Below are 27,464 nucleotides of genomic sequence, written 5' to 3'. Positions count from 1 at the left end.
ACTTGGAGCTAGACTTCTCCTTGAACAAGACTTGGAGCTAGACTTCTCCTTGAACGAGACTTGGAGCTAGACTTCTCCTTGAACAAGACTTGGAGCTAGACTTCTCCTTGAACAAGACTTGGAGCTAGACTTCTCCTTGAACAAGACTTGGAGCTAGACTTCTCCTTGAACAAGACTTGGAGCTAGACTTCTCCTTGAACAAGACTTGGAGCTAGACCTCTCCTTGAGCGAGACTTGGTCGCACACAGACCAAACAGACCAGATCAAGCAAACGGTAAAGAAAGGCGTTTTATTTCTGTAGGGTCATTTTCATAATGTTGTCAGACACTTACGTGGGGTGCATAGGAACGAGGAGTCAACTGGTCTCTCTCTTTGTCTCTCTCTGTCTCTCCCTCTTTCTTCCTCTCTGTCTCCTCTCTTTTTCCATCTATTTCTCTTTTTTCTTCCCTCTCTCTTTTTTCCTTCATGTAATTTCCTTGTGGTTGTTGTTGTTGTTCCAGGTCCCTCTCTCTCTCTCTCTCTCTCTCTCTCTCTCTCTCTCTCTCTCTCTCTCTCTCCCTCTCTCTCACTTTCGCTCTCTCTCTACCCCCCCCCCCCCCAGAGGTTGCAGTGAAATCGGGAAGCGGTTGGTAAAGGGTTTGGCGGGGGATCACAGCCGTCCTGTCAGCAAGCGGCCCTCGTTAACACCACACGCTAACAAGGTACAAAAGGTTGTTTAATGTAAAAAACATAAAAAAGAAGCAACGCCAGGAAAGACGAGTTTCTCTTCCTCTCATCGCTCTTCAGTTGCCCGCTGGCCGTCAGCAGTTACCAGGTCCTCTTCGCATGATGTAATCTGATTACAAATGGAATTTTTCATTCATAGAACATTTATCAAAAACATTTGATGTCATGTATCACAACATATCTAGCTTGAGCTAGATATGGCAAAGCCATCCCTATGTTATTGAAAGCACCTGTTAACAGCAAAGTACTTAAGCAATATAGCATGAGAGCCAGTGTGTTGTGGCAAATATATCCCGCTGCTCAGCTGTTATCCCACGAGGCCGCAGGGATATATGCCACAACACACGCTGCTCGAGTGCTATATTGCCTTTATAAAACGGTTTCCAAGTATGATAATATAATAATAATAATAATAATACTATAAGTCCGACTGGCATGTCATTCTGATAGAGTCAGTTGAAACACTACTGTAAGGCGGGACCGCAAGAACGTGCGGGTGATTTGATTGGATCGTTCTGGAGACTGAAGTTGACATTGGCCAATCCTGGTGCTTGCTGAGAAGCTGAGAGCTTTCTGGAAAGCCTGACACGCAGCTCGAGCGCAGCGCTGCATTCTCAGCGCTTGCTGAGAAGCTGAGAGCTTTTCTGCAAAGCCCGACACCAACTAACGTTACGGGGTTAAATGCGGGGTTAACAGCCTTTTTTTTGCAAAGAAGACATTAGCCCGCGTCTATTCTTGTACAAAACATAATTTTCTGCGAAGTATTAGTAAAGTTATAAGCGAAGATCGATTCACAAGGATCTGACAGCTGTCTCCGCCATTTGTTTTTTCTACATTGTCATTTGAGGTAACCAAAGCCTTTTAGTAAGAGAGTTGCCATGGCAACTCAATAACCCATGGCCATGGGTTATTGGAGTGGGTTACTGGATTTATACAATGGCTGTGAACCAATCAGATTGCTTGATTTGAGAGAGCCGTTTTATAAAGTAAAATATACAATAAACATAAACAATGCAAATCATAAAGTCGGTTAATCAAACAATCGGTCAGTCATAAAACAACAATCGATCATACAAACAAGCTGATTTTACTCTGATACAGTACTTTTGTAATTGATTCTGACAGTTCTACAGCAACCTCACAGGTGTTGGCTAGCTTTTGAAAAAAATAATTTTCAGAAAATACCCTGTAGTTGTGGAGATATACTCCATTCAGTTCGGGCATGTCATTTTCGGCAGGTGAGCTGAAAAATAGGCTTAGGGGTTAACAGGTTAACTTATTACATGTTCTATACACCTTCATCAGGAAACTTTCATTCAAAATGTCACCAGGCTCTTAACTCATTACATGTTCTATACACCTTCATCAGGAGAGTTTCATTCAAAATGTCACCAGGCTCTTAACTCATTACATGTTCTCTACACCTTCATCAGGAAAGTTTCATTCAAAATGTCACCAGGCTCTTAACTCATTACATGTTCTATACACCTTCATCAGGAAAGTTTCATTCAAAATGTCACCAGGCTCTTAACTCATTACATGTTCTATACACCTTCATCAGGAAAGTTTCATTCAAAATGTCACCAGGCTTTTAACTCATTACATGTTCTATACACCTTCATCAGGAAAGTTTCATTCAAAATGTCACCAGGCTCTTAACTCATTACATGTTCTATACACCTTCATCAGGAAAGTTTCATTCAAAATGTCACCAGGCTCTTAACTCATTACATGTTCTATACACCTTCATCAGGAAAGCTTCATTCAAAATGTCACCAGGCTCTTAACTCATTACATGTTCTATACACCTTCATCAGGAAAGTTTCATTCAAAATGTCACCAGGCTCTTAACTCATTACATGTTCTATACACCTTCATCAGGAAAGTTTCATTCAAAATGTCACCAGGCTCTTAACTCATTACATGTTCTATACACCTTCATCAGGAAAGTTTCACTCAAAATGTCACCAGGCTCTTAACTCATTACATGTTCTATACACCTTCATCAGGAAAGTTTCACTCAAAATGTCACCAGGCTCTTAACTCATTACATGTTCTATACACCTTCATCAGGAAAGTTTCACTCAAAATGTCACCAGGCTCTTAACTCATTACATGTTCTATACACCTTCATCAGGAAAGTGTCATTCAAAATGTCACCAGGCTCTTAACTCATTACATGTTCTATACACCTTCATCAGGAAAGTTTCACTCAAAATGTCACCAGGCTCTTAACTCATTACATGTTCTATACACCTTCATCAGGAAAGTGTCATTCAAAATGTCACCAGGCTCTTAACTCATTACATGTTCTATACACCTTCATCAGGAAACTTTCATTCAAAATGTCACCAGGCTCTTAACTCATTACATGTTCTATACACCTTCATCAGGAGAGTTTCATTCAAAATGTCACCAGGCTCTTAACTCATTACATGTTCTCTACACCTTCATCAGGAAAGCTTCATTCAAAATGTCACCAGGCTCTTAACTCATTACATGTTCTATACACCTTCATCAGGAAAGCTTCATTCAAAATGTCACCAGGCTCTTAACTCATTACATGTTCTATACACCTTCATCAGGAAAGCTTCATTCAAAATGTCACCAGGCTCTTAACTCATTACATGTTCTATACACCTTCATCAGGAAAGCTTCATTCAAAATGTCACCAGGCTCTTAACTCATTACATGTTCTATACACCTTCATCAGGAAAGTTTCATTCAAAATGTCACCAGGCTCTTAACTCATTACATGTTCTATACACCTTCATCAGGAAAGTTTCATTCAAAATGTCACCAGGCTCTTAACTCATTACATGTTCTATACACCTTCATCAGGAAAGTTTCACTCAAAATGTCACCAGGCTCTTAACTCATTACATGTTCTATACACCTTCATCAGGAAAGCTTCATTCAAAATGTCACCAGGCTCTTAACTCATTACATGTTCTATACACCTTCATCAGGAAAGTTTCACTCAAAATGTCACCAGGCTCTTAACTCATTACATGTTCTATACACCTTCATCAGGAAAGTTTCATTCAAAATGTCACCAGGCTCTTAACTCATTACATGTTCTATACACCTTCATCAGGAAAGTTTCATTCAAAATGTCACCAGGCTCTTAACTCATTACATGTTCTATACACCTTCATCAGGAAAGTTTCATTCAAAATGTCACCAGGCTCTTAACTCATTACATGTTCTCTACACCTTCATCAGGAAAGTTTCATTCAAAATGTCACCAGGCTCTTAACTCATTACATGTTCTATACACCTTCATCAGGAAAGTTTCACTCAAAATGTCACCAGGCTCTTAACTCATTACATGTTCTATACACCTTCATCAGGAAAGCTTCATTCAAAATGTCACCAGGCTCTTAACTCATTACATGTTCTATACACCTTCATCAGGAAAGCTTCATTCAAAATGTCACCAGGCTCTTAACTCATTACATGTTCTATACACCTTCATCAGGAAAGTTTCATTCAAAATGTCACCAGGCTCTTAACTCATTACATGTTCTATACACCTTCATCAGGAAAGCTTCATTCAAAATGTCACCAGGCTCTTAACTCATTACATGTTCTATACACCTTCATCAGGAAAGCTTCATTCAAAATGTCACCAGGCTCTTAACTCATTACATGTTCTATACACCTTCATCAGGAAAGTGTCATTCAAAATGTCACCAGGCTCTTAACGGAATCACTGAACACAATCTCATTACACATGAGATGACTTTAACCCTTTCATTAAACCCAGGGTCAAAATTCTTAATGTTTGTTGTTTTTGTTGTTGTTGCTGCTGTTGTTTTTTACTTTTACACAAGTGAAGAACAAGTGACATTTTTCTTTTTATCAAGATCTTTTAAAGATTTGTCTCCCATGTTCTCCCAATTGTACTTTAATTTAATTCCCCCTGCTATCCCGATCATTGCTCCTCCCCCTCTGACAATCTGGGGAGTGTTGTAGACTGGCACATGCTTCCTCCAATACATGGGCATGTTGCCAGACACTTCTTTTCACCTGACAGTGAAGAGTTTCACCGGCAGGGCATAGCACGTGGGAGGATCACGCTATTCCACCGGTTCCCCTTTACCCTGAACAGGCACCCTGACCAACCAGCGGAGGCGCTAGTGCAGTGACCAAGACTTAGACTTACAACCCCTCGGCTACTTCCTACCCAGACACGGCCAATTGTGTCTGTAGGAACATCTGACCAAGCCGGAGGTACCGCTCCACGGTGCTTTGACCTACTCAGATGCCCAATAGACAGACATTTGGAAAAAAAAGTCATTCCCTTTGGCACAGAACATCTGCTGGAGAGGACAGAGGCGAGGAGAGGAGAGGAGGAGAGGAAAGAAGATGAGGAGAGAGCAGAGGAGAGAGCAGAGGACAGAGGAGAGGAGGAGAGAGGAGAGGAGGAGAGAGCAGAAGACAGAGGAGAGGAGAGAGGAGATGAGGGGAGAGCAGAGGACAGAGGAGAGGAGGAGAGAGCAGAGGACAGACTGAGAGAGGAGAGGAGGAGAGGAGAGGAGAGGAGGAGAGAGCAGAGGACAGACTGAGAGAGGAGAGAGGAGAGGAGGAGAGGAGAGGAGAGAAGATGAGGAGAGAGCAGAGGACAGAGGAGAGGAGGAGAGAGCAGAGGGCAGACTGAGGAGAGGAGGAGAGAGGAGAGGAGGAGATGAGAGGAGGAGAGAGGAGATGAGAGGAGGAGAGAGCAGAGGACAGAGGGGAGGAGAGGAGGAGATGAGAGGAGGAGAGAGCAGAGGACAGAGGAGAGGAGAGAGGAGACGAGGGGAGAGCAGAGGACGGGAGAGAGGAGAGGACAGAGGAGAGAGGAGAGGACAGAGGAGAGGACAGGAGGAGAGAGCAGAGGACAGAGGAGAGAGGAGAGGACAGAGGAGAGGACAGGAGGAGAGAGCAGAGGACAGAAGAGAGGAGAGGACAGAGGAGAAAGGAGAGGAGAGGAGGAGAGAGCAGAGGACAGAGGAGAGGAGAGAGGAGAGAGGAGAGGAAAAGAGAGGAGAGGAGGAGAAAGCAGAGGAGAGGAGGAGAGAGCAGAGGAGAGAGTAGAGGACAGATTAGACTAGGAGAGAGCAGAGGAGACAACATATCCTCTGTTGACTTGTCTGACTACACCTCTCCTATCCTAGGAAGGTGGAGAAAGCAGAGGAGAGGAGAGAGCAGAGGAGAGGAGAGGAGGAGAGAGCAGAGGACAGGAGAGGAGGAGAGAGGAGAGGACAGGAGAGGAAGAGAGAGGAGAGGATGAGAGAGGACGAGAGGAGGAGAGAGCAGAGGAGAGGAGCGGTCAGAGGAGAGGAGAGAGCAGAGGAGAGAGGAGAGAGCAGATTAGAGGACAGAGGAGAGAGAGGAGGAGAGGACAGAGGAGAGGAGAGGACAGAGGGGAGGAGAGAGCAGAGGAGAGGGGGAGAAAACAGAGAAGAGAGCAGAGGAGAGGAGAAGACAAGACAAGACAAGACAGAGGAGAGGACAGAACAGAACAGAGGGGAGGAGAGAGCAGAGGAGAGGGGGAGAAAACAGAGAAGAGAGCAGAGGAGAGGAGAAAGCAGAGGAGAGGACAGAGGAGATGACAGAGCAGAGGAGAGGAGGAGAGAAGGAGAAAGCAGAGGAGAGGAGATGTGTGTGTCGTAACCATCTGGTCTTTTCAAGATGAATAAAGGAGAGAGAAGGAGAGAGGGGGAGGGAGAGAGAGAGAAGGCAATTTAAATGTTTGGCTTCATATCACTCAGTGTGTGTGTGTGTGTGTGTGTGTGTGTGTGTGTGTGTGTGTGTGTGTGTGTGTGTGTGTGTGTGTGTGTGTGTGTGTGTGTGTGTGTGTGTGTGTGTGTGTGTGTGTGTGTGTGTGTGCGTGCGCGTGCGTGCACGCGTGCACGCGTGTCTAGCGGACTTGGCAGTGGCAGAAAGCAGCAGAGAAGAAGATGTTGGCTGCCAAATGATGAGCGGCTGTGTCCCTTTGGTCAATGTAATGTGATTACTGCTTAGTGGGAAAGTAATCTGATTACCCTAGGCCTGTAAAGCCTTCAGGTCATTCAGTGGAGCAAGTAATTTGATTACTCTCAGTAAAGTCTTCAAGTAGTTCAGTGGAGTAAGGGCGCAGAGATAAAGGCAATGTACACACCAGATGCGTTACGGCTGCGTTGCAGATCCGGTAAAACTGCCGGATCAACTCTCGCCCATGTTAATAGATGGGCGATACATGCGGTACGGATAAATTACGCAATTGTTCTATTTTTGTCGGATCCTATCCGTTCTTGAGATAAACCGCTTTTTGTGTTTGCCAGTAGGTGGCACTATAGCCACAGTAGGCCATATAAATATAGACTGTATGCTACAGTAGATCAATATAGACTGTAGGCTACAGTATATAAATATAGACTGCAGGCTACAGTATAGGCTGTAGACTACAGTAGGCTATAAAAAATTGTGAAGGGTCCAATATGTTCTGTTTACACGTTTTTGACAGGGCTATGTAGGTGTGTGTGGGGGTCTCCATGGCATCCAATCAGTAGCGGAGCATACACCGGGGCAGAGGGTGCGTCCAAATTTTTTTTTTTTTGCAGGCCAGGCCAGGCCAGGCCAGGCCAGGCCAGGCCACCGGGCATCGGCCTGACGTGCCCGATTATGCAGTCCATGCCTGTCTGTGTGTGTGAGAGAGAGAGGGAGACAGGGGCAGACACGCAAGTGAGTGCAAACAATGGTAAAATAATTGAACAAAAGTTTCAGGGTCAACACTGCAAAAATTACATTTGTTATCTACTTCTAAAAATTTGGAAAAATACAGGTTTGTTGGATACATACTGTGCAAAATTTTGATGTGTACCTCTTTAATCTTATTATTGATATATGTGGTGAAAGCCATGCTCTCTGCCAGTCAATGTCTGTTCCAGTAAGCAATTCCCTCTAGGAGTAATTTTCTTTTTTTCATAGAAAGCATTACGGATATGTTTATTGTTACATTTAGCATTCAAAATGTCAATACCATTTATCTTCAAAAGGGTTTCCAACCGCTATACTTCTTGATATTGAAGATGAGTTTTCATTAGATGGGAAAGACCGTTAGGGATGGCTTTCGTCACATAGTTGAATTCCCTGCTTGTTACAGGAAAAGCTTTACGCAGGAGGAAATGCTCATAGCTAAATAATAAACCGTTTGCATCAAAAAGATCACTTACAAAAATAATACCTTTATCAATCCAGTTTTGCTTAAAGGTTGATTTTTTCCTCACAAGAATATCTCCATTATTCCATATGGTTTTGTGTGGGGAGAAGTTATGTACATAACATAACTTCCATGCTAGGAGGGCCTGTTGGTAAAATTTAGACAACTTTATAGGTAGTTTTGTGATGTTAAAGTTACAGGAAAGTAGAAAATAGAGACCACCAACATTTTGGAAAATCTTGTTTGGAATAAAATACCAAATAGAATCAGGGGCTTGCAGACATTCCTTAATCCATTTCACTTTAAATGTATTATTCAAATCAATACAATCTATCAGTTCAAATCCACCCTCTTTCCTGTTTCCAGAAAGTATTTCCTTTTTTAAGTGGTGGTGTTTATTTTTCCAAGCAAAATTTGTGAGTATGCTGTTGATTTCCTTAGATGTTGAGTCTTGGACAAACAATGATAGGCTGGATAAACAAGTCTTGAAATACCTTCAGAATTGGTTAAGAGAACTCTACCAAAAATACCCAAATATGTAACTGTTTTTTTCACTGGAATGTTGGATATGCTTACCTCATCTGTATCAAATAAGGTTAAGATTTCACATTTTCCTATGTTAAGGTGCAACCCCGAAGCCTTCGAAAATTCCTTAATAAGTTGTATAGATGGTTGAATTTGTGTTTATCTCTCAGAAATAAGGCAGTATCATCTGCTAGTGGTGTAATTCCAATTTCCCTCTGAAATATAGGCTAGATAAACCATTTATATTGGGACTGTTCAAAACCTTTAAAGAAAGTAATTCTGTGACGATTAAAAATAAAAAGGGAGAAATTGGACAACATTGACGCACCGATCTATTAACAGAAATTCTTGTATAACATTTTGACTACTGAAATATATTTTCGCCCAAACCCAAACAAATCTAAAACCTTATATATAAATGAGTGTTCTACTGTATCAAATGCTTAATTGTCTGCAGCACAGTTTGAACGCCCAGCGTCACATACCTGTCACGTGACAGCAGTCTGTCGCTGCTGTGCTGTCACGTGACCTCCGTCTCACACTGCTAACAACAACATGGCTGCCGAGGAGCTGCCAAAGGAGTTTGACGTGGTCATTTTGGGCACAGGTAGGCTAAAGAAACAGCACGCGCTGTCCTCAGGCGGTGTGGGCCGAGCCGAGCCGGGGCAGACCGCTTCAGGTCTGAAACGGCGACAGAGGCTGGCGTCAGCCTGCTCGTTAGCCTGTAGCTACTAACCAATACATTCGCAACGACAACGGCTAGCCGTAGACGCTAGGCTAGCTTCTGCACAGAGATCAAAGCGTCCTGTGTTCTGGTTTGTAGCGCGAGCTGACGCTGCTTTTTGCTGACGGTCTGTAGCCGGTTTAGCTGTCAGATAAAACGTTTAGCCTGCTGTGCTGCACCTGTTCATATCAGCTGGATACCACTTACTATGGCTGCACCTGTATGTTATACTATCTAGCGAGACAGACAGAGAGGGGGAGGCAGATATATAGATAACGTTAGTCGTTAGATAGATCTTCCATAACCAATGTCAGACAAATAAACAGACGTTAATGACAGCAACACAAACAACAACACATGTCCCACATCATCCCAGGGGCCCATACCACAAATGGAGGATAAACAGATCCAGGATCTGTCCCCTTGATCTGGTTTGACTTAACCAGACAATCGCAATCGAGCTAAACGATCAGTGTTGCCAGATGGCAAATGAGTATGAGTTTGAGTTTGAGTATCAGGACACCAGCAAACTAGTTTTCAGGTAAAGTCAGTGAGCACGTGCCTGCTTGTGAATGTTATTTCTTAGACAGTGTTGCCCAAACTATGGGTCGGGACCCAATTTGGGTTGCAGAGTGGGGGGTGGGTCGCCAACTGGTCGTCATTGCAACTTATTACCTATGTTTTTGGTGAGTTTGGGGTCAGGACCCTGGGAGACACAGGGCCGTATCTTCGCAAAAGCGGTAATTTAGTGTTTGCCTCGTTTAACGCCGTGTGCAATGCAAATTGAGGGCGTGGCCAAGCGCATGCCTGTTATAATTGTACTGGACATAGGCGTGCCACATGCCGAACTAGGCATTTCAGCGCTAAAATGTGGGGATAGACGGCATTATCCTATCATCAGCAGCGCGCAATTACTTTGTGCTAAGAGCTTTTAAAAGCACCTCTTACGCGCTAAATACCCTGTTGCGCTTGAGTGCACCATCATCTCCGTGTTGCGCAGCGCAAAGTAAAATTCCTTTTGGATATGTCATTATGCACAGCCTTGCCACGCCAGGACATCAAATTCTGCTGCTAAAATTGGGTATTAGCAGATAATTCAATGAGGCAATCAAATATAACTCACTGAAAAACTTTTATCACATCGCAAAGAAGGAAATTAATTGAGAAAACTTGTTGGACAATGGACATAGGCTATTTACCTTCATAACCCGGCACCACAGACGATCTGTCAATAAGCTCTCTCCATCTCTCTCTGTCCTCGGCATGAGTGAGTCCACTCTATTACACATGGAGAGAATTACAGCATATTGCATGCCTCAAACAGCGATGGCGAGACGGGAATCCGATTGTTTTTTATTGATGTAACACCCAGGCATTGCCGGCCACACCTGTGAATAATTCTGGTACTTAAGACCGCCCAAATCCCATTTGCGCTGCATTTTGGGGGCGCAGATGATTTGGCACAGCTCTAATTGCGCCTGCGGCACGTGCCGTGAACGTTTACGCATCCCTGCCGAGAATTGCATCCCCACCATATTTCGGGGCTGTTTTTACTTAGAAAAGAGGTCTACCCAAACAATTATATCACTTTTAAACAGTTACATTTCTTTATAAATCATTACAATATGCTCCCGTGAGGTGGGGGTGCGTTTAGCTGCTGCCGGACGGGGGTGCAAAACTCGGCATAACACCTGGACAAATGCGCAAGGCAAACCGTTATCTTCCCTGCCTTAAGGCACGTGCAAACAGATTAGTGCTGCACGATTAATCGAATCGCAATCGCAATCGCGATGTCAGCACGTGCGATTGCATAACCGCAAAAGTGTGCGATTATTTTTTTTTTTTCACGTCTTTTTGAGTGTGTGTGTGTGTGTGTGAGACTAACGTTACACGCGACGCAGCAAACACACGTTTCTCAGCCATCACACTGGGCATCAATACTAGCGGGAGACTTCTCCCATGCACTCCCGCAAATAAGTAATGTTATGTGCAGCAAGGTACATATTATCTACAGAGAGGGCGAGAGAGAACATCCATGATCGCTAACAGCAAGCTATGCTAATAACTAGCTAGCCGTTCGTTCAGAAACGCATGTAAACAGCCGTGTGATCAGTGAGAACGTCAGTAAAATAAGGAGAGAGCTGCAGGTGCTTATGCAGAACTAGTGCGCGATTAAGTACACAGTGGGGATGACCCGCTGTGATGAAGAATATAACGAGATTAACAAGGTTGATAGCAAAACACTGTCGCAGCTGCCAGCACTGGCAGCATCACCTCCAGGCTAGCTAACTAGCCTGTCACATGACGCCTTCATGGTCCCTCGTTAAAAGTCTGCAGATGCACGTTCTCACCTCTCTCTCTCAAGAAGCGTCACGTGAGTGTGGCGTTTAAGGCCATCTGTCGCTACAAAATAAATAAACGGGGTGTATCATTCATTAGTATTGCTGGACAGACATGTAACTAACTTTGCAACTTTGCTGAGCCATCTTCTATGTGCTGTAACACAGTGCAGTTTCTATTTGACTGGTGTTTCTTTTTTACATGTTTGGGACAGGCAAATGTCTCAAAATGTTTTATTTTTTTGTAAAGATAATTTAATTTCAAATTGTTTTATTTTTTTAGTTTTAATATATTTTAAATTGTAACATATTTCATGTATTTTAGTCTGTGATATGTGAAACCGTGGTATTTTTGTCCAAGGTTATCATACCGTCAAAAACTCATGCCGGCACATCCCTAGATACCTAGTGGCAGTGGTGGCCCAACGGTTAGAGAAGCGAGCTTCAATCCCCGGGACCGGCAGGATAAATCTGGGTGGGGAAAGTGAAAAGGCAGCGCTTGCCCCTCCCTCATTACCACCACTGAGGTGCCCTTGAGCAAGGCCTTAACCCCAACTGCTCCAGTGGAGCTGATCAGTGGCCAGCAGATCAGACTGTGGTTGTACTGGTCAGCTTCCAGGTATGAATGTGTGTGTGAATGTGAACAGGGCACTCCTGAAAAAGAGAGCATTGCTCTCAGTGAGACTCCCCCTGTATAAATAAAGGTAAAAAAAAACTCTTGTGCATTATATCGCAATCACAATCGCAATCGCAATATTGTCCACCCTAATCGCTAATCGCACCTTTTCCCCAAATCGTGCAGCACTAAAACAGATGCACAAGCGCAAAATTGGGGATATCGCCTGTACCAAGATAGGGCCCACAGAATTGATCTTTTGGGTCCCAAGATGAAAAAGTTTGACTTAGTGCATGAATTATTGCAAACTCAGTGTAAAAATGAATGACATAAAAATATTTATGAAACAAATTTCCGACTTTTCCAAAGCTCCAAAAAATATTTTTTTCTATAACTTTTCCAGGGCCTGGAAATTGTATTTTAAATTTCCCATGACTTTTCATGACCGTACGAACACTGAAATTAGTTTGGATGTAGTTGAACTGTTCAGTAACTTGGAGAATAGTCTTAAAAACCAATAGGAAAAAGAATTGTGATAAGATCATGGATCGCGATCATGCCTGATATGATATTTACCCCTACCTTACAGTCTGAATACTTGCCTCGCCTGGGAAGCTCAGGAGAGCAGCCGAGCGCAGTCAGGCGAGGCATCAACAAGTCGAACACCCCCGACTGGCGACTGCACACTCACTGCTGCTTTCCTTCTACAGTTTTGTTTAACAGCGGTTTGTAAACAAATTAAAACATGCATTAGCGCCACCCACATGACCTTCCCTGGATCATAACTAGGGATGCATCGATCGATCGGCACGTGACCGGAAATGGCCGATTTTCACGTGATCGGCCTCGATCGGTGATCTGCGCCGGTCACTCTAAATAGCCGATTCTGTGAGCCGATTTTCACATGACGTGCGCGCACCCCAAAGCACCGAGACAGGCACCCAGCCACCACACCACACACGCCAGCATACCTTCCTCGTTGTGGATTTTTTTCACCGTCAGTGAAGTAGACAAATCTCGCAGTTTGTCACACATGCAAGTCGAAAATAAGCCGTGGAGACAGAGATGCGGCCGAGTCCCGCTCGGCTGGAGTCCAGTCTGAGCGGCTCGCTTCACCTCACTGGCCCCCCTCTCCCTGCTCTCTCTACCCGGGAAGCAGTGCTGCTGCACCCGGCCACAGTGCACAGCCGACTTGGCGAGGTGAACGCGAGCATTGTGTCCAGCATAACCATTCCCCGACCTGCCTTTTCCATTCCACATCAGCGCTGGTGCCTCAGCCTGTCAGTCATGTTGTAACGTAGATACAGGAGAGACTATTTTGTTTCGTATTGCAAATAGAACGACGGACATAATAATAAAAATGCATCGGACTCACAAGTGTGCAAGGATTTCTGTGCGTGACGATATTTTTTCGGATGGCAGATAAAAATACGCATACCAAACTTCGGACTGTGTGTAAACTCCGCCTGATATTCAGACTGAAGATCGTTACTGTAACTCATAAACTCATTTCCCCTCTACTCAAGAGGACTGGTCTGGAGCCGGTCTATAAACTCCTTGTCCATGAATCATTTTGATGTTCTGTTGCACCTGTTTTCTTTTGGAAAAGTAAATGCATGATAGCTGTGGGATATAGGCTATTGGATTTAATTTAATTTTTGTATTCATTGTATTTGCACAAAAAAGCTCTGTCCAGTAGCCTAACCTGGAACACTTTTATTTTGAGATGTGTTTGAGTGAGGTGGTCCTACTTCATGCAAATGATAAGATAAGATAAGATTATTTGGATCCCCATTAGATGTAAGAATTGTTCTATGAATCTTAATTTTCAAGCAAAGTTACAAAAACGTTTGTGTAAGCTGTCAATTGTTGTTTTTAGAAAAAAAAATCGGAATCGGCAAAAATCGGTATCGGCAAGTCAGACTATTCAAAAATCGGAAATCGGAATCGGCCAAGAAAATGGCAATCGGTGCATCCCTAATCATAACACACTGCCATACACATTTTCAGCCCAATCCTACCTGAGGTGTGGGCGTAGTAGTAGTAGCAGTAGAACTGATGACATCACTCACCGATGACATCACAATTGCTTGAGTGACATCACTGATGACATCATCATTGAGTGCTTATGTGACATCACTGGTGACATCACCAATCACCAGCAGTAGTAGTAATAGTAGGAGAGTGGTAGTAGTGCCAACTCAGAAAAAATGTTGTTTGAATGATTTCTCTAATAAATGTTTCAGTATTGATGTCAAACTTTGAGTTTTCCTCAAAAACATACTTTGGAAACAGTCAAGACATAAACAAGTGTATCTCACTCAATCTTTGGAGTACAAAGATTATTTTTATATCACCAGAAAGCTTATATTCTCTTCTTTCCAACAGTGTATTAAACTCAATGTGTTTCAGGGTCAATGTGACTCAAAATGATGGAGCAGGTCACATTTTATATAACATACATTTTAACAGATAACATCAGAACTGAAAACATGTAACATAGAGATACAAAACAGTAAGATGTAACCACTAACCAGTGTACATAACAAAATAAAGTAAAAAGAAAGACATCAAAACTCAAGTGACATCACTGATGACATCACTTAATAACATCATCATAAGTGTTTTCCCAGGATGGCGAGGGCATGTCCCACCTTCCCCCAGGATGGATAAGGTATCGATGCTCTTTAGGCTATACACGAGGGCAGAATTCAAAATACTGTCAAAAATTCAGTTTTTGAGATAAAATAATGAGATTTTGCACACTTCAACAACTACGGTACTGTGACAGATTTTTTTTTTTTCATGAAGATTCAAGCTTTATTTAGCGAGAATTTGCAGTAGCTGTTTACAGTACCGTTTACAGTAGAACATTTTGATGCACTGTGGGCTAAATTTTTTATCAATCAAAAATCTGTTTGATTCTTTTGTGTAGGACAGTCTAACGATGCAGATGCTGAAGTTTGGTGTTGTTTGAAGAAAAAATGTGGGAGGAGTAGGGTTTCATTAGTTTGACAGTTTTTGCAGTTTTGCAGTCTTTGGACTTCATAATTGGCCATAGTTTGCAGTGTGCAAAAGTTTCTCCTCACTTGGGCTACATTTCAGGGAAAATCACGTATGCCTGATTTGTTATGAATTTTCAAAGTTTGAAACTTTAGATGGTCGCTGTAGCGCCACCATTGGCATCTTCTATTACTGTCAACACCAGTATTGTTGTATTGTAATAATATGCCATAAAGGTTTGTTGAAACTTTGGGGAGATCGGGGGGGGGGGGGGGGGGGGGCAATCTGGCCTGGCGGGGGCATCCTTGGCCTGGCGCTTGGCCAGGCCTGTAGAATGTAGGGGAAACACTATATAATCCATAATTTTGAATCGAGTTTGGTTAAAGATTTGCACCTTAATCTGTTTCAACACTGTACAAAACACTGAAACATTGTAGAGCCATATGAAATCTGCATTCACGGACTCGCGGACAGGAACATGGAATTGACCAATAAAAATGGAATCAACTGTAAAATGTGGAATACTGCAGAATTTTCCATCATTGCACTGAAATTCCGTTTTCGGGAGAAGATGGAAGGTTTTGTGGAGAGGAGGCATCACCCGGGCCCAGGCCAGCGTGTTTACAAGCCGTACGTCACTTCCACGCTACTTCACAAAGTGTGTGTGTGTGTGTGTGTGTGTGTGTGTGTGTCTCATCATATGACTGCATATCCCAACCAACAGATCAATCACTTTCTCATTGGCTGCAAGCTGACACCCGCGTGCGTGTGTGTGTGTGCGGGGGGGGGGGGGGGGGGGGGAGGACCTTGGGCAAGCGAGGTCACACAAAGAAGGATGGATGAGAGAGAGAGATGAGCTGTAATGGAGCTGTTCTCTCCTTTTAATCACCCCCCCTCACCGTTCAACTGTTTAACAGTGTGTGTGTGTGTGTCTGTGTCTGTGTGTATGTGTGGGTGTGGTGTGTGTGTGTGTAGGTCTTGCTGAGTCAGTCATAGCCGCAGCCTGCGCCCGAGTCGGACAGAGAGTCCTGCACCTTGACAGGTCAGTCAACACACCGGCCACTGAAGCAACGCAGTGCAGAGGCACTTTCATTTCAGCGTCCTTGTTAACATGGTGGCGTTTGATTCGGGGTGAAAAAGTACATATATTTCTTTAGAGGCATCTGACCTTCCGTTTCCCAGACAATGTCAACATTTCTCTGATTGGATAGTGGGAGGTCGACGCCTAATTTTTATCCAATCATTAAGCAACTAATGAATTACCTAATCATTAATTAACTAACACTAGGGATGTAACGATAACCGGTTTTAATGATAACCGTGATAAAATTTCTTACGATAACTGCAACGTTTACAATTTTCATTATCATTAAAACCATGGTACCGTTGATTACCGTGGTACCGTGATTACAGTGCTTTGAAAAACATGGTAAATACTGTCCATCATCAACCAAAGTTGACAACAGTCTCCCAGATGCAAACGTGCAGCCTTGGAGAAATTATTTCCTTTTTGGGTCTGAGTTTTCAATATAAAACATGAAATGATTTCAGTGAGTCTCAGTACTTCTTGAACATTTTCAGCAATTTTTTACGAATACCGTGATAATACGATAACCGTGATAATTTTGGTCACGATAATCGTGATGTGAAATTTTCATACCGTTACATCTAGAGGTGCTCCGATCGATCGGCACACAATCTGTATCGGCCGATTTTGACCTCAAATATGCGATCGGCTGATTGCAGATATTACTTTATTGTCGCCGATTGCATAGCCGATCATGCTGCACGTGAGAAACATGAGGCAGCCCATTTTCATGTCTGAACTATAAAGAACATTCTTCTAGCCATTTAGTTCAACACAGTCTTGTGCTCCAATTATCTCACACACACAAAATCATGTTGGCGGTTTCCTTTAGCCTACACAATATAAAATATTGATGTAGAAAAAAAGAAAATGTGCTGCACTTTCAATTTGATGCATGAACTGTAGGCCTATATGTAAAATGGAAACTGTTCTATAATAGACTGCTATAGCTGCTTAAAATATCGGTGATCGGTGATCGGTGGCAGAAAATGGGATCGGAGCAACCCTAGTTACATCTCTAACTAACCCTAACCCTATGGATACAGCTTTTGCCTCATTTCTCTCCACAAATGCTTTATTAAGTTCCTCATCTATCCATGGAGCAGAACAGGCCTTCACAGTTTGTTTCCTAACTGGAGCATGTAGATTCATTACTTCAGTTATAGGTTTTGTGAAGCATTCAGAGGCATGATCCAAGTTATCCTCTAAATCAGGGGTGTCAGACTCATATTAGGTAGAGGGCCGCATTTGTTCAACTGAGACCTCATGGGGGCGGATTTTTTTTTTACTAAAATCAATTCGACTCATTTACCCATTTATTCACAAAAGAAATACTGCTCTTTCCATTTCTCTTGAAACTGCCTGCATTCCATGTCAACCTTTCTCTTTTTCGACAGCATCTTGTTCAGGGGCGGACTGGGATCATAATTCAGGCCGGGCATTAGATACCAAGCAGGCCAGGCCGATACGGGCCGATGCGCGTGCCGGCGTCCAAATTTTTTTGGGCCATTTAAAGCTCAATTTGGGCCGTTTGAAGCCAGATTTGGGCCGTTTGAAGCCCAATTTGGGTCGTTTAAAGCCCGATTTGGGCCGTTTGAAGCCCAATTTGGGCCAAGTCCAATTTTACAATGAGATGCACCCACTTTAACCCTGAATAAAGTAATAAAACCACTAGTAAACCAGTAGGCAGCGCCTGGCCTGCTGTTCAGTGAGTGGCCTGACTGCGGGCACAATTTTTTTTTGCAGGCCAGGCCAGGCCAGGCCAGGCCACCGGGCATTTGCCCGACGTGCCCGATTATGCAGTCCGCGCCTGATCTTGTTGATTCTTTTGTTTTTTGGTAGGTAGCTGAATGCGCGATTCAATTCCAGCGTGGCATCACTTTGTTTACACCTGATGACCTACTGACATACTTCCTTGTAGTGCAGGTTAATTAACTTATGAATGAACTCTTAGCTTTCTTATTAGCCACACGTAGTTCATGATAATGGGGTGCGAATTTAATAATAATAATAATAATAATAATATTTTTTTTTTTTTTTTTTTTTTTTTTTTTTGAATATTCCAAAACATCTCGCGGGCCGGATGAAACCTGCCCGCGGGCCGGATCTCTGACATCCCTGCTCTAAATGTATTAATTCCCACAGAATTACAGCTAAATCCCTCTTGAATTCCTCGCAATTAAAACTTTTAAAACTCCTCTTTACTATTACTCTGGATGGTCTTTTTGTAATCTTGGTAATTCTAGTTATAGATACAATATTGTGGTCCGACCAACTAACAGGAAACACACAAGCACTTGAACACTGTTGTGGTACACTTGTAAAAATGTAATCAATGTATGTTTCAGTACATACGCCATTCCTTATTGAAGATCTTGTTGCATTTCTTACCATCTGTTTCATATTGCATCCCTCTGTAAATCTCAATAATTTTGTTTCCAATTAATATTCAGATCTCCCATAACAACACTTCCTTATTGTCATCAGTTGCATTATCTACTAGAGTACAGGGCTCGACGTTAACTTTTAAAAGTGGTTGCCGGAGGGGCAACCTGGCAAGAGCTTTTGGTTGCCCGAATAAAAATATGGTTGCCCAATTTTAGTCGCCTTATATTTTGAGTAATTAAGATACTATGCAGTCATAAGTAGGGATGCACCGATCCACTTTTTTCACATCCGATCCGATTCCGATACCTGAATTTGGATATCTGCCGATACAGATATTTTTCCGATACCATAGCTATTTTTTCTTGAATATACAGTACAGACACAAATTTGGCCAATTGAAGAAAATAGGAAAGAAAAATACAACTTGAAAAAAGCAGACAAAATGAAGGAAATATACAAGGCAAAAAGGGATAATTATGAATCAAATCTGAACTATTTAGGCATTGCTGCTTTAGAGAAGGACCCTCTGCCTGTAGCTGGCTCCTGCTAAGAGACATAATTAGTATTTGGTAATTAATTATCTCATAACATTAGCTACGTGGTTCATAAACAAGAACAATTAGGTCATTAGACATTTCCATTTCCACTCAAATGTATTAAATAACATTTCAACCATCCTTTCAACAAACCAACAATTAAACACCCCTGCCACTTTGAACACTTGGTCTGATCCCCCGGAAACCCCCTCCAGAAACTACCAAGTGGTACGCTCCGCATCTGGGGACTTCCGGTTTTGGAACGGCTCGTCTAGTGGGCTCGTCTATCTAGAGCACACCGCATTACAGAGAGACGAGGATGTACCGTTTCACATGCAGCAGACAGGTTACAAACAATTAATCCGTGAAAAGTAATAAATATACATTTAATTGCCGAGATATGTCTCTTGTGTTTTTATTTTCACTGAAATGTTTTGTTTAAATGAGTACAACCTGTTGCTATGTATGATTCACTCCATAACGTTACTGCTATCATCTGATGCAACATCAGAGAGGGGGAGAGAGAGATGCAGCGATAATAACACGGCAACACGGACAACTTCTCAGTATTCACTTTAGCCTTCGTGTCATTACAAGTTGCTGTCTTGCTTTTTAGTGTTTCAAGAGTAAATATCTCCACTCCACGGACATGTTGAGTTAGAGCAGCCTGCTGTATGCTAGTGCGCTCCAAACTGTGGAATGGAGAGGAGTTTACTAGTAATTTTAGGTGCGCACAGTTAATTGTCTGGAATGCATCTGATCGGCCTGCTTTGCCGATCAAAGCCGATAGAGGCCAAATCGATTGCGGAGCATCTCTAAATAAAATCAGTCACATATATGTCACTCACAACAAGTATTAAAACATATTTATTTGGTGTATATTTTGCTGTTTGCTGCTGTACATATTTTTTTGCATGGTAAAACGTGGTTGCCCCTGGGGCAACCAAAGGCCAAGAAATGGTTGCCCTATTTTTTTTTTGGTTGCCCGGGGCAACCGGGCAGCCGTTAATGTCGAGCCCTGGAGTAGTATATAAATCATCTAAATAGTTCACATTTGAGCAAGGGGGTCGATATGCACATCCAATTTTTAGAGGTTTTTGGTAAGGTAGATGCATCTGTATCCATATAGCTCAAGGTGACTTGTTAGATCATCTCTCCTTTTGAAAGGCAAGTGATTTTCAATATACATTGCTACACCTCCCCCATTCTGATTCCTATCCTTATAAGATTGTACTCATTAACATGTATTTGCCCAGCAGTGATAGAACTGTCTAGTAGGGCTGCTCAATTGTCCCTATTTTCATATCGTCTAATCGTGGCCATTAGAGATTGGCGATAGATGATCAAATCGCCATAATCTATTAATTGGTCATCCTTCTTCTTCTTCTTCTTCTTCTTCTTCTTCTTCTTCTTCTTCTTCTTCTTCTTCTTATATCTATTCCTATTTAATGGCATTAATAATTTGGAGAAAAAAAACAATCGATCATAATCGATTATTGAATGCAGCCTGTAGAAGTAGGCATGTTGAAAATGACGTGTTTTGGACTGACAATCGACACTCATTAACTGACTATTTATCGGTTAACCGAGAAGATTAAAATGCGCTAGGCCGAGCTGTATGCGAGCTGCAGGGCCAGTACGGCCAGCTGCAGGACGGGCGAGGCCTTTATTTCTATTAATTAAAAATTCATAAAAAATGACAAATAAAGATTGAATATTAAAATAATTAAGCCACTGAAAATCAAATTGGAATATAGAGGAAGATTGACAGCCCTATTCCGCTGTTGGCATATGTAAGGAGCACCACCCCATGCCAGGCGTAGGGGCACGCCACTTTTGCCAACCACATTTTGCAAATGGTGTAGAGATACCGGTAGTAGTCTTCTAGAAGCAGAGCAAGATATCCCATAGCGAGGTCCTCAGAGCTTTTTTGGATAAAACAGGAAGTGACTGCAGTGTGTTTATTGCAGGCAGAGTTACTATGCAGCCCAGGCCTTTTATTGTGAAAGAGGAAGGGGCTGCAGTCTGTTTATTGCAGATATATTTAATATGCAGCCTGGGGCTTTTATTGTTTAAAACAGGAAGTGTCATGTCTGTGGATCGCAGGCAGAATTACTATGTAGATCTAGAGCTTTTATTGTAAAACAGGAAGTGTTGTTTGTGTATTGTAGGCAGAGTTACTATGCAGCCTGGGCCTTACAGGAAGTGTGTGTGTGTGTGTGTGTGTGTGTGTGTGTGTGTGTGTGTGTGTGTGTGTGTGTGTGTGTGTGTGTGTGTGTGTGTGTGTGTGTGTGTGTGTGTGTGTGTGTGTGTGTGTGTTGCAGGCAGAGTTACTATGCCGGCCGCTGGGCGAGCTTCACCTTCAACAGCCTGCTGAGCTGGATCCAGGAAGTCCAGGTGAGTCCACCAAATACTCAGCGCTCTGATTGGCTGCTCAAGGCTTCTGAGCTCAGATTGGCTGCTGAATAGAGCTGCAACCATCAATTGGTTAATCGATCGACAGAAAATTAATTGCCGCTATTTTTCATAATGGAATAATAGGGGTGGGATCCCAAGTTTAATCACGATACAATATTACATAGATTCTTTTGACAACAATACGATATTTGCTGATATCACAAAGTCTGCCACGATACAATTTCCATTCGATTAGAATCGGAGGTATGTGATCGATACGAGACGATATCATGATGCCCATTTAATACAATCACTTACATTTATATCAACTCAGAAAAAGCAACTATAATGTAAGGCTGTACTTGCATATTCGGACATTTAAATGCTGACATTCAAATTTAAAAAATAATATTCTTCTCCTTCTCCTTCATTTCTGAATGACCCTAACCCCAACCAATCATTACTCTGCATGTCCCTCCTGCCAATTCATTCATGGATGTATAAGGAATTAATCCATTATTACGAATTCCCCCCCCGCTTTTTATTTGTTGTCTTTGCTCAAAGTGCAATGTTTTATGGTCACTCACGATTCAGTAGGTCTCTGGTTGGCTTGGTTCCAGGCTTACAACTCGCTACATAAGGATTTTTCGAACTGTCTATGGACAAATTAACGTGGAATTCTCTTCCGGTCCGGGAGCTGAGAAAAAGTGGGCGGTCACTGTTGAGCTCTATAGACCAATTTCGAGTGGATGTCACAGGGTTACGTCAGTGGTTGCAAAAAACTTACATTGATAGGAACAGAAGTTAATAGGTTGTTCCATTGCAACATCGGCGCACAGCAAATCCGTAATTTTGGCCTGAAAGAGACAGCTCTGATTGGCTGTCATGGTTCTATACTGTTGTCCCATTGGCCATTGAGGCTTTTTTCAAGCCAAGATGGCAGCAGCGCTGTTGTCAAACACATATCAACTCACTCTTGCCTTCAATACTCTCTGCAAGTAGGAGACAAGCTGGAGAGATTCCCGGAATAAGGGGAAAAAAAGTTGTGCGCGGCTCCGCCGTATAGACACTGAGCTTTCCCACTGGTATATGATGATGTCCCGCACTGCCTCTTTGGCCATTTATTTGGATCCTAGACCATCCCCACAGGGGAGTACGCTTCACTTTCTGCAACCAGTTCAGCTCCGCCAACGAAAATACGTAATCGTTGTTTGCAAACAAATAAATTGTCTATTGCATATTCCCCCAGCATTGCATAGCCTATGAAACATATCAAAACGTAGAAGCCTCTATTCACACACACATTTGTTAATCCAGGTTAAAGGGATAGTTCGGTTTGTTTGAAGTGGGGTCCTATCAGCTAGTTCCATACACTAACTGAAATAGGTACAGTGTTCTGGATGCTGAGCGCACCGTTTATCGAGACCCGGCACTCTGAAGCAACAGCGTCCACAGCTCTGTCTCTCTAGTTCAGGGGGCCAGGAACTAAAACGTAATTTAGCCACCTAAAACAATGGCCACCTAAACAAATCAATATCAGTGTACATGTATGCTCTATTTTGACAATTTTCAGCGCTTTACTTTACCGTCAAACAGCCCTCTCATTCGGCACTATTTCCTCCCAACCGTAGAACTACCGTATTCCTCTGCTAAACGCCTGCACGCAAAATTGGGCCTTTAGTGTGACTATGCAGCGTAGCGGTCATATCAATATTCAGAAGATAAAAAGAGGATATCTAGAAGTTCAAAATCACTAAATTGCAAGTGCAGTCCAATACAACATCATAGGCGATTCTAGGCTTTCCAAACAGGGGTTGCACCACCAAGAAGGTAATAGGACTCTGACAAAGAAATTTTGTATATTTTAAAGTAAAATGCATTAATCTGGTGCACTCTGAGAGCAAAATGAAGAGGCTAGTAGATATGATATAACTTGTCGCAGAACATCAATTTTGGTTTGTTTGGTAAAAGTGGAACTGTATTCCTTCTGGTTTTCTTCATTGTTCATGATTTTGTGGAAAGCATTCACTAAAGAGTCTATAGTGAATGCTGCTATTAACTTGTGTTTACTTTTGCTACTAAACCAACATCAGGACATCCAAGCAAGTTCTGACAGAGCAATGCCATTGGACCCATTGGACAAACACATTTGCATATCTCCCAGCATGCATTGTTCCTTCCAAACTTTTGACCACAAAGTAAAGTAACCACATTAAATAAGTGGTGAGTGGAAATAATCATTAGCCTATTCTTAGTGAAACATGCAGTTTTGGAACATTCAATAAAGACAAATAAAAAAAAATAGACTATGACTCGACAGGCTAAGTGATACACACATGTTATGAGAGTGGTATATATACCCGTCACACTAATATCCGTTTTAGTGTAGAATGGTTACTTCCTTGCTCTGCTCTCCCCTAGAGTGCACACAACCATGTTCAACCCTGGCGCCAGGCTGTTGGCCCTCATCAACCATCGTTTGTCAACATAAAATAAAAAATAATTTGGCCACTAGGGGTTGCATGTGCAGCCAGTGCACCAACGTATGTACAACATACACAAATAGGAGTGTTAAATAGGCATTACCGTAAATTCCGGACTATAAGGCGCACCGGTCTATAAGACGCACCTTCAAAGGTGACTATTTTTTTCTTCTATAAGCCGCATCGGTCTATAAGCCGCGGGTGTTTTGATGTTTAATTACCATATGTAAGGCTTCGTGCACAGAGGGGATTGTCGGGAAAGAGATGGCTGTTTGGGGAAGCTCCCATTTATTAACATTTCAACAAAACAAAAGTCAGGTCACTAATCCCCAGACAAAATCACACATTGTGAGATGCTTAAAAATCACCATCGGCGGGAGCTGCTGTGCAGCCAAGAACACAAGTGAAATTCGTTCTCTCGTGACCTGTGGTTCTCAACGTGATGGACGATTCACCTTTCTTGTTAACAGTCCTAGTGAGAGGCAGGTCGAACGTCAAAGGCACTTCATCCATATTTATGATCTGCTCCGGTCCGATGGAATATTCCTTGATCTTTCTTTGTGTGAATTCGCCGAAGTTTGTAATTTTCTCCTGGTAGTCGGGAGGGAGTTGCTGACACACAGTCGTCCGCGCCCTGACGGACAGTCCCTTTCGTCTCGGGTTTGTGCATGATCCTTTGCTGCTGCTGCTGTTGTTGTTCCTGTCTCGCTACTGTCTCAGACATGGCTTTCAGGCTCAATCGCCGCCATCGTCGTAACACAGCCAGTTCTCCATCTTTTGAAGCATGATGTTAGATTACAACGAGCTAGTTGTGTGGCTTAGCCTTCCAAAATGTTGCTGTTAGTTTTTTAGAATGTAATACATAGAATTGGGAATGTTACATTCAATTTCATTCAGACTGTCTTTCAAGCTCAATCGCTGCCTTTTTCCCCCCGGAGCGAGGGAGGAGGGAGGGTGTTTTACCGTAGTGGCTGAGAGAGAGTAGTGGCACAGTGCTCCAATCAGGTCGCGAGGCACATTTTTTGCAACATCATCCAATCAGGGTCTCGCTCTCATAATGTCTGTCTTGCTCTCGTTCTGCCTCATACCAACATCCATAGATTTTGGAGGTTCCCGAGTGGCCGTTTGCTGGAAAAATCCATAGATAAGACGCACCGTTATTTAAGCCGCAGGGGGCAAAAAAGGCCAAAAAACGGGAAAAAAGCCGCGGCTTATAGTCCGGAATTTACGGTAAATAGGAATTTACAGACCAAGCGGTGTGCAAAGTAATTAATCTATACAGTTAATATGTAAAAAATATTAATCTGTTGCGTTGCATGTCAATTTAAGTTGCATGTCAATTTAAGTGGTGCTCCTAAAAATGGTCAGTACGGGGCACCAGAGCCCTGATGGCCCACCTTCATTGAAATGTATTTTGTGTGTGTGTGCACGTGCGTGCGTGCGTGTGTCTGTAGGCAGGGCCTCAGCCAGAGGAGCTCCCTGATTGGTCCAGTCAGTTGGAGGAAGGAGAGGAGCTGATCTACCTGTCAAACTCTGACTCCGCCCCCATCAGCAACCTGCAGGTCTACTGCTACACCAGGTAGGCTTGGGCGCTATCCAAACTTAAAGGTCCCATACCATGTTATTTTTAACTGTATAAAACATGTCGCATGCTATTTTTAACAGTATAAAACATGTCTCATGGGTTTTGAATTATGTTGCAAAAAAATCTTTGGTGCAGTTGATTGTTTTCTGTAAATTTTTCCATTCTGCACAACTATGCTACAGACAACAAAGTTTGGTCTTCCACATTCAGTTGGTGGGGCTGCGCTGTAAGCGGGCAAATTAAAATTAAATTACGGTAGTGTTACTTTGTGATGTCACAAAATCACCGAAGTCAAAATGGCTCATTTGGATGGACTTTTTCCTTACATGGCTGGTGTGGCTTTATCTGGGGAGTGGGGACCATGTGTTTTGAGACTCTCGCCTCAAGAAATAACATTATGTTATAGGACCCGCTAGTCTCAACAGCAGTATCAATAAGCTTGGACTTTATTGATTTTGGGGTTTTGAGAAATGATCGATGGATACCAATCCATACCAGGTCTCGATCGCCATCCCTACTCAAAACACATTTATTTTTTGGTGTCAGGGACTTAAATAAAAAGCACACAGGTTTTACATATAGAGTGCCAAAGTCACGCCCACTTCCAGGTTAAGCATATGAATCAAGGATTACATCCTCCATTTTATTTCCCATAGACACTTCGTAATAATTATGCTTATAAAAAGTTTTACTTGGTCAAACCAAGCAATTCAGCTATATTTAGAATCAGGAGAGACTATAGTAGAGATGCGCGGATGAGCTTTTATGCCATCCTAATCCGCGTGTATGTGTTGCACGGTATAGCGAAATTTCGATACTATTTCGATACTTTTTATTAAAAACGGTTCGGTATTGGAAGTTCCCAAAGTTCGTACCATCACTTTAACTAGCCGTTGTTGTGCTTTTAAAAGGAAGTTGTGGGATTCCTCCTCTAATTAACGTTACACGCGATGCAACAAATAAACAAACACACAATTCCCAGTGTCTCTGCCATCACACTGGACATCAACACTAGCGGGAGACTTCTCCCCCTCCAGCAAATATACATGAATGTTATGCGTAGCGTAACGAACATAAACATTAACATCTTACCGAGAGAGCTAAGCTAAGTAGCTAACAGCTAAGCTAAGTAACTAGCTAGCCGATCTAAAAAGCATTTAAACTGCGGGCAGATGAATGAGAGAGTCGGTAAAAGGAGGAGAGACCCGCGAGTGCTTGTGCAGAACTAGTGCCCGTTGTGTACAGCGGGTAATGAGCCGCTGTGATGAAGAGTAAAGCAAGATTAACGGAGTTGAGAGCAGACAAATACTATCGCAGTTGCATTCTCTCCAGTCAGCTTCCTGCACATGACGCATTCAGGAGCCGTCGGTAAAGCACGCGAGTGTGGCCTTTGAGTGACATCTGTAATGTGTCACAACAAAATAAATAACCTGGGTTACACTACTATGTTATCATGTGTTACAGACACAGACAGATACACTACTAACTAGCGATGCACCGATCGATCAGCACGTGACCGGAAATGGCCGATTTTCAGCTGATCGGCCTCGACCGGTGACTGACCGGCGCCGGTCAGTCCACATAGCCGATTCTGTGCGCCGGTTGGCTTTCCCCTTTTTTTGTTTGGTCAATTACCTGCAGCTGCACGATGCATGCGTTCACGTGACGTGCGCGCACCCCAAGCAGCCAAAAGGAAACACACGCCAGCATGTCCTCCTCATTGTGGACATTGTACAGTTTGTCACACATGCAAGTGGTAAATAAGCCGCAGAGACAGCGGTGCGGCCGAGTCCCTGGAGGCTGGAATCCACTCCAGTCTGAGCGGCTCGCTTCACCTCACCGGCCCCTCTCTCTCCCCGGCCACAG

The 27,464-nt window shown here is 42.9% G+C and overlaps 1 protein-coding gene across 1 annotated transcript in view; it reads left to right on the top strand.

Annotated features, from left to right (window-relative positions):
• Window positions 1–8,994: 8,994 nt before the first annotated feature.
• LOC310772916 (rab proteins geranylgeranyltransferase component A 1-like) overlaps window positions 8,995–27,464 on the top strand; it is a gene marked incomplete at its 3' end in the record, with an annotated part of 130,811 nt that continues 112,341 nt past the window's right edge. The window contains exons 1-4 of the mRNA XM_083632863.1: window positions 8,995–9,047; window positions 16,098–16,164; window positions 21,458–21,530; window positions 25,468–25,592. Coding sequence (XP_083488989.1) covers window positions 8,996–9,047; window positions 16,098–16,164; window positions 21,458–21,530; window positions 25,468–25,592 — 317 coding nt within the window. The 5' untranslated portion in view covers window position 8,995. The remainder of the gene's footprint in view (window positions 9,048–16,097; window positions 16,165–21,457; window positions 21,531–25,467; window positions 25,593–27,464) is intronic.

Source organism: Poromitra crassiceps, assembly GCF_964638095.1.
Source record: "Poromitra crassiceps genome assembly, chromosome: 1".
In the NCBI taxonomy this organism is placed as follows: Eukaryota; Metazoa; Chordata; class Actinopteri; order Beryciformes; family Melamphaidae; genus Poromitra; species Poromitra crassiceps.
This window is presented reverse-complemented; position numbering and strand designations above follow the sequence as displayed.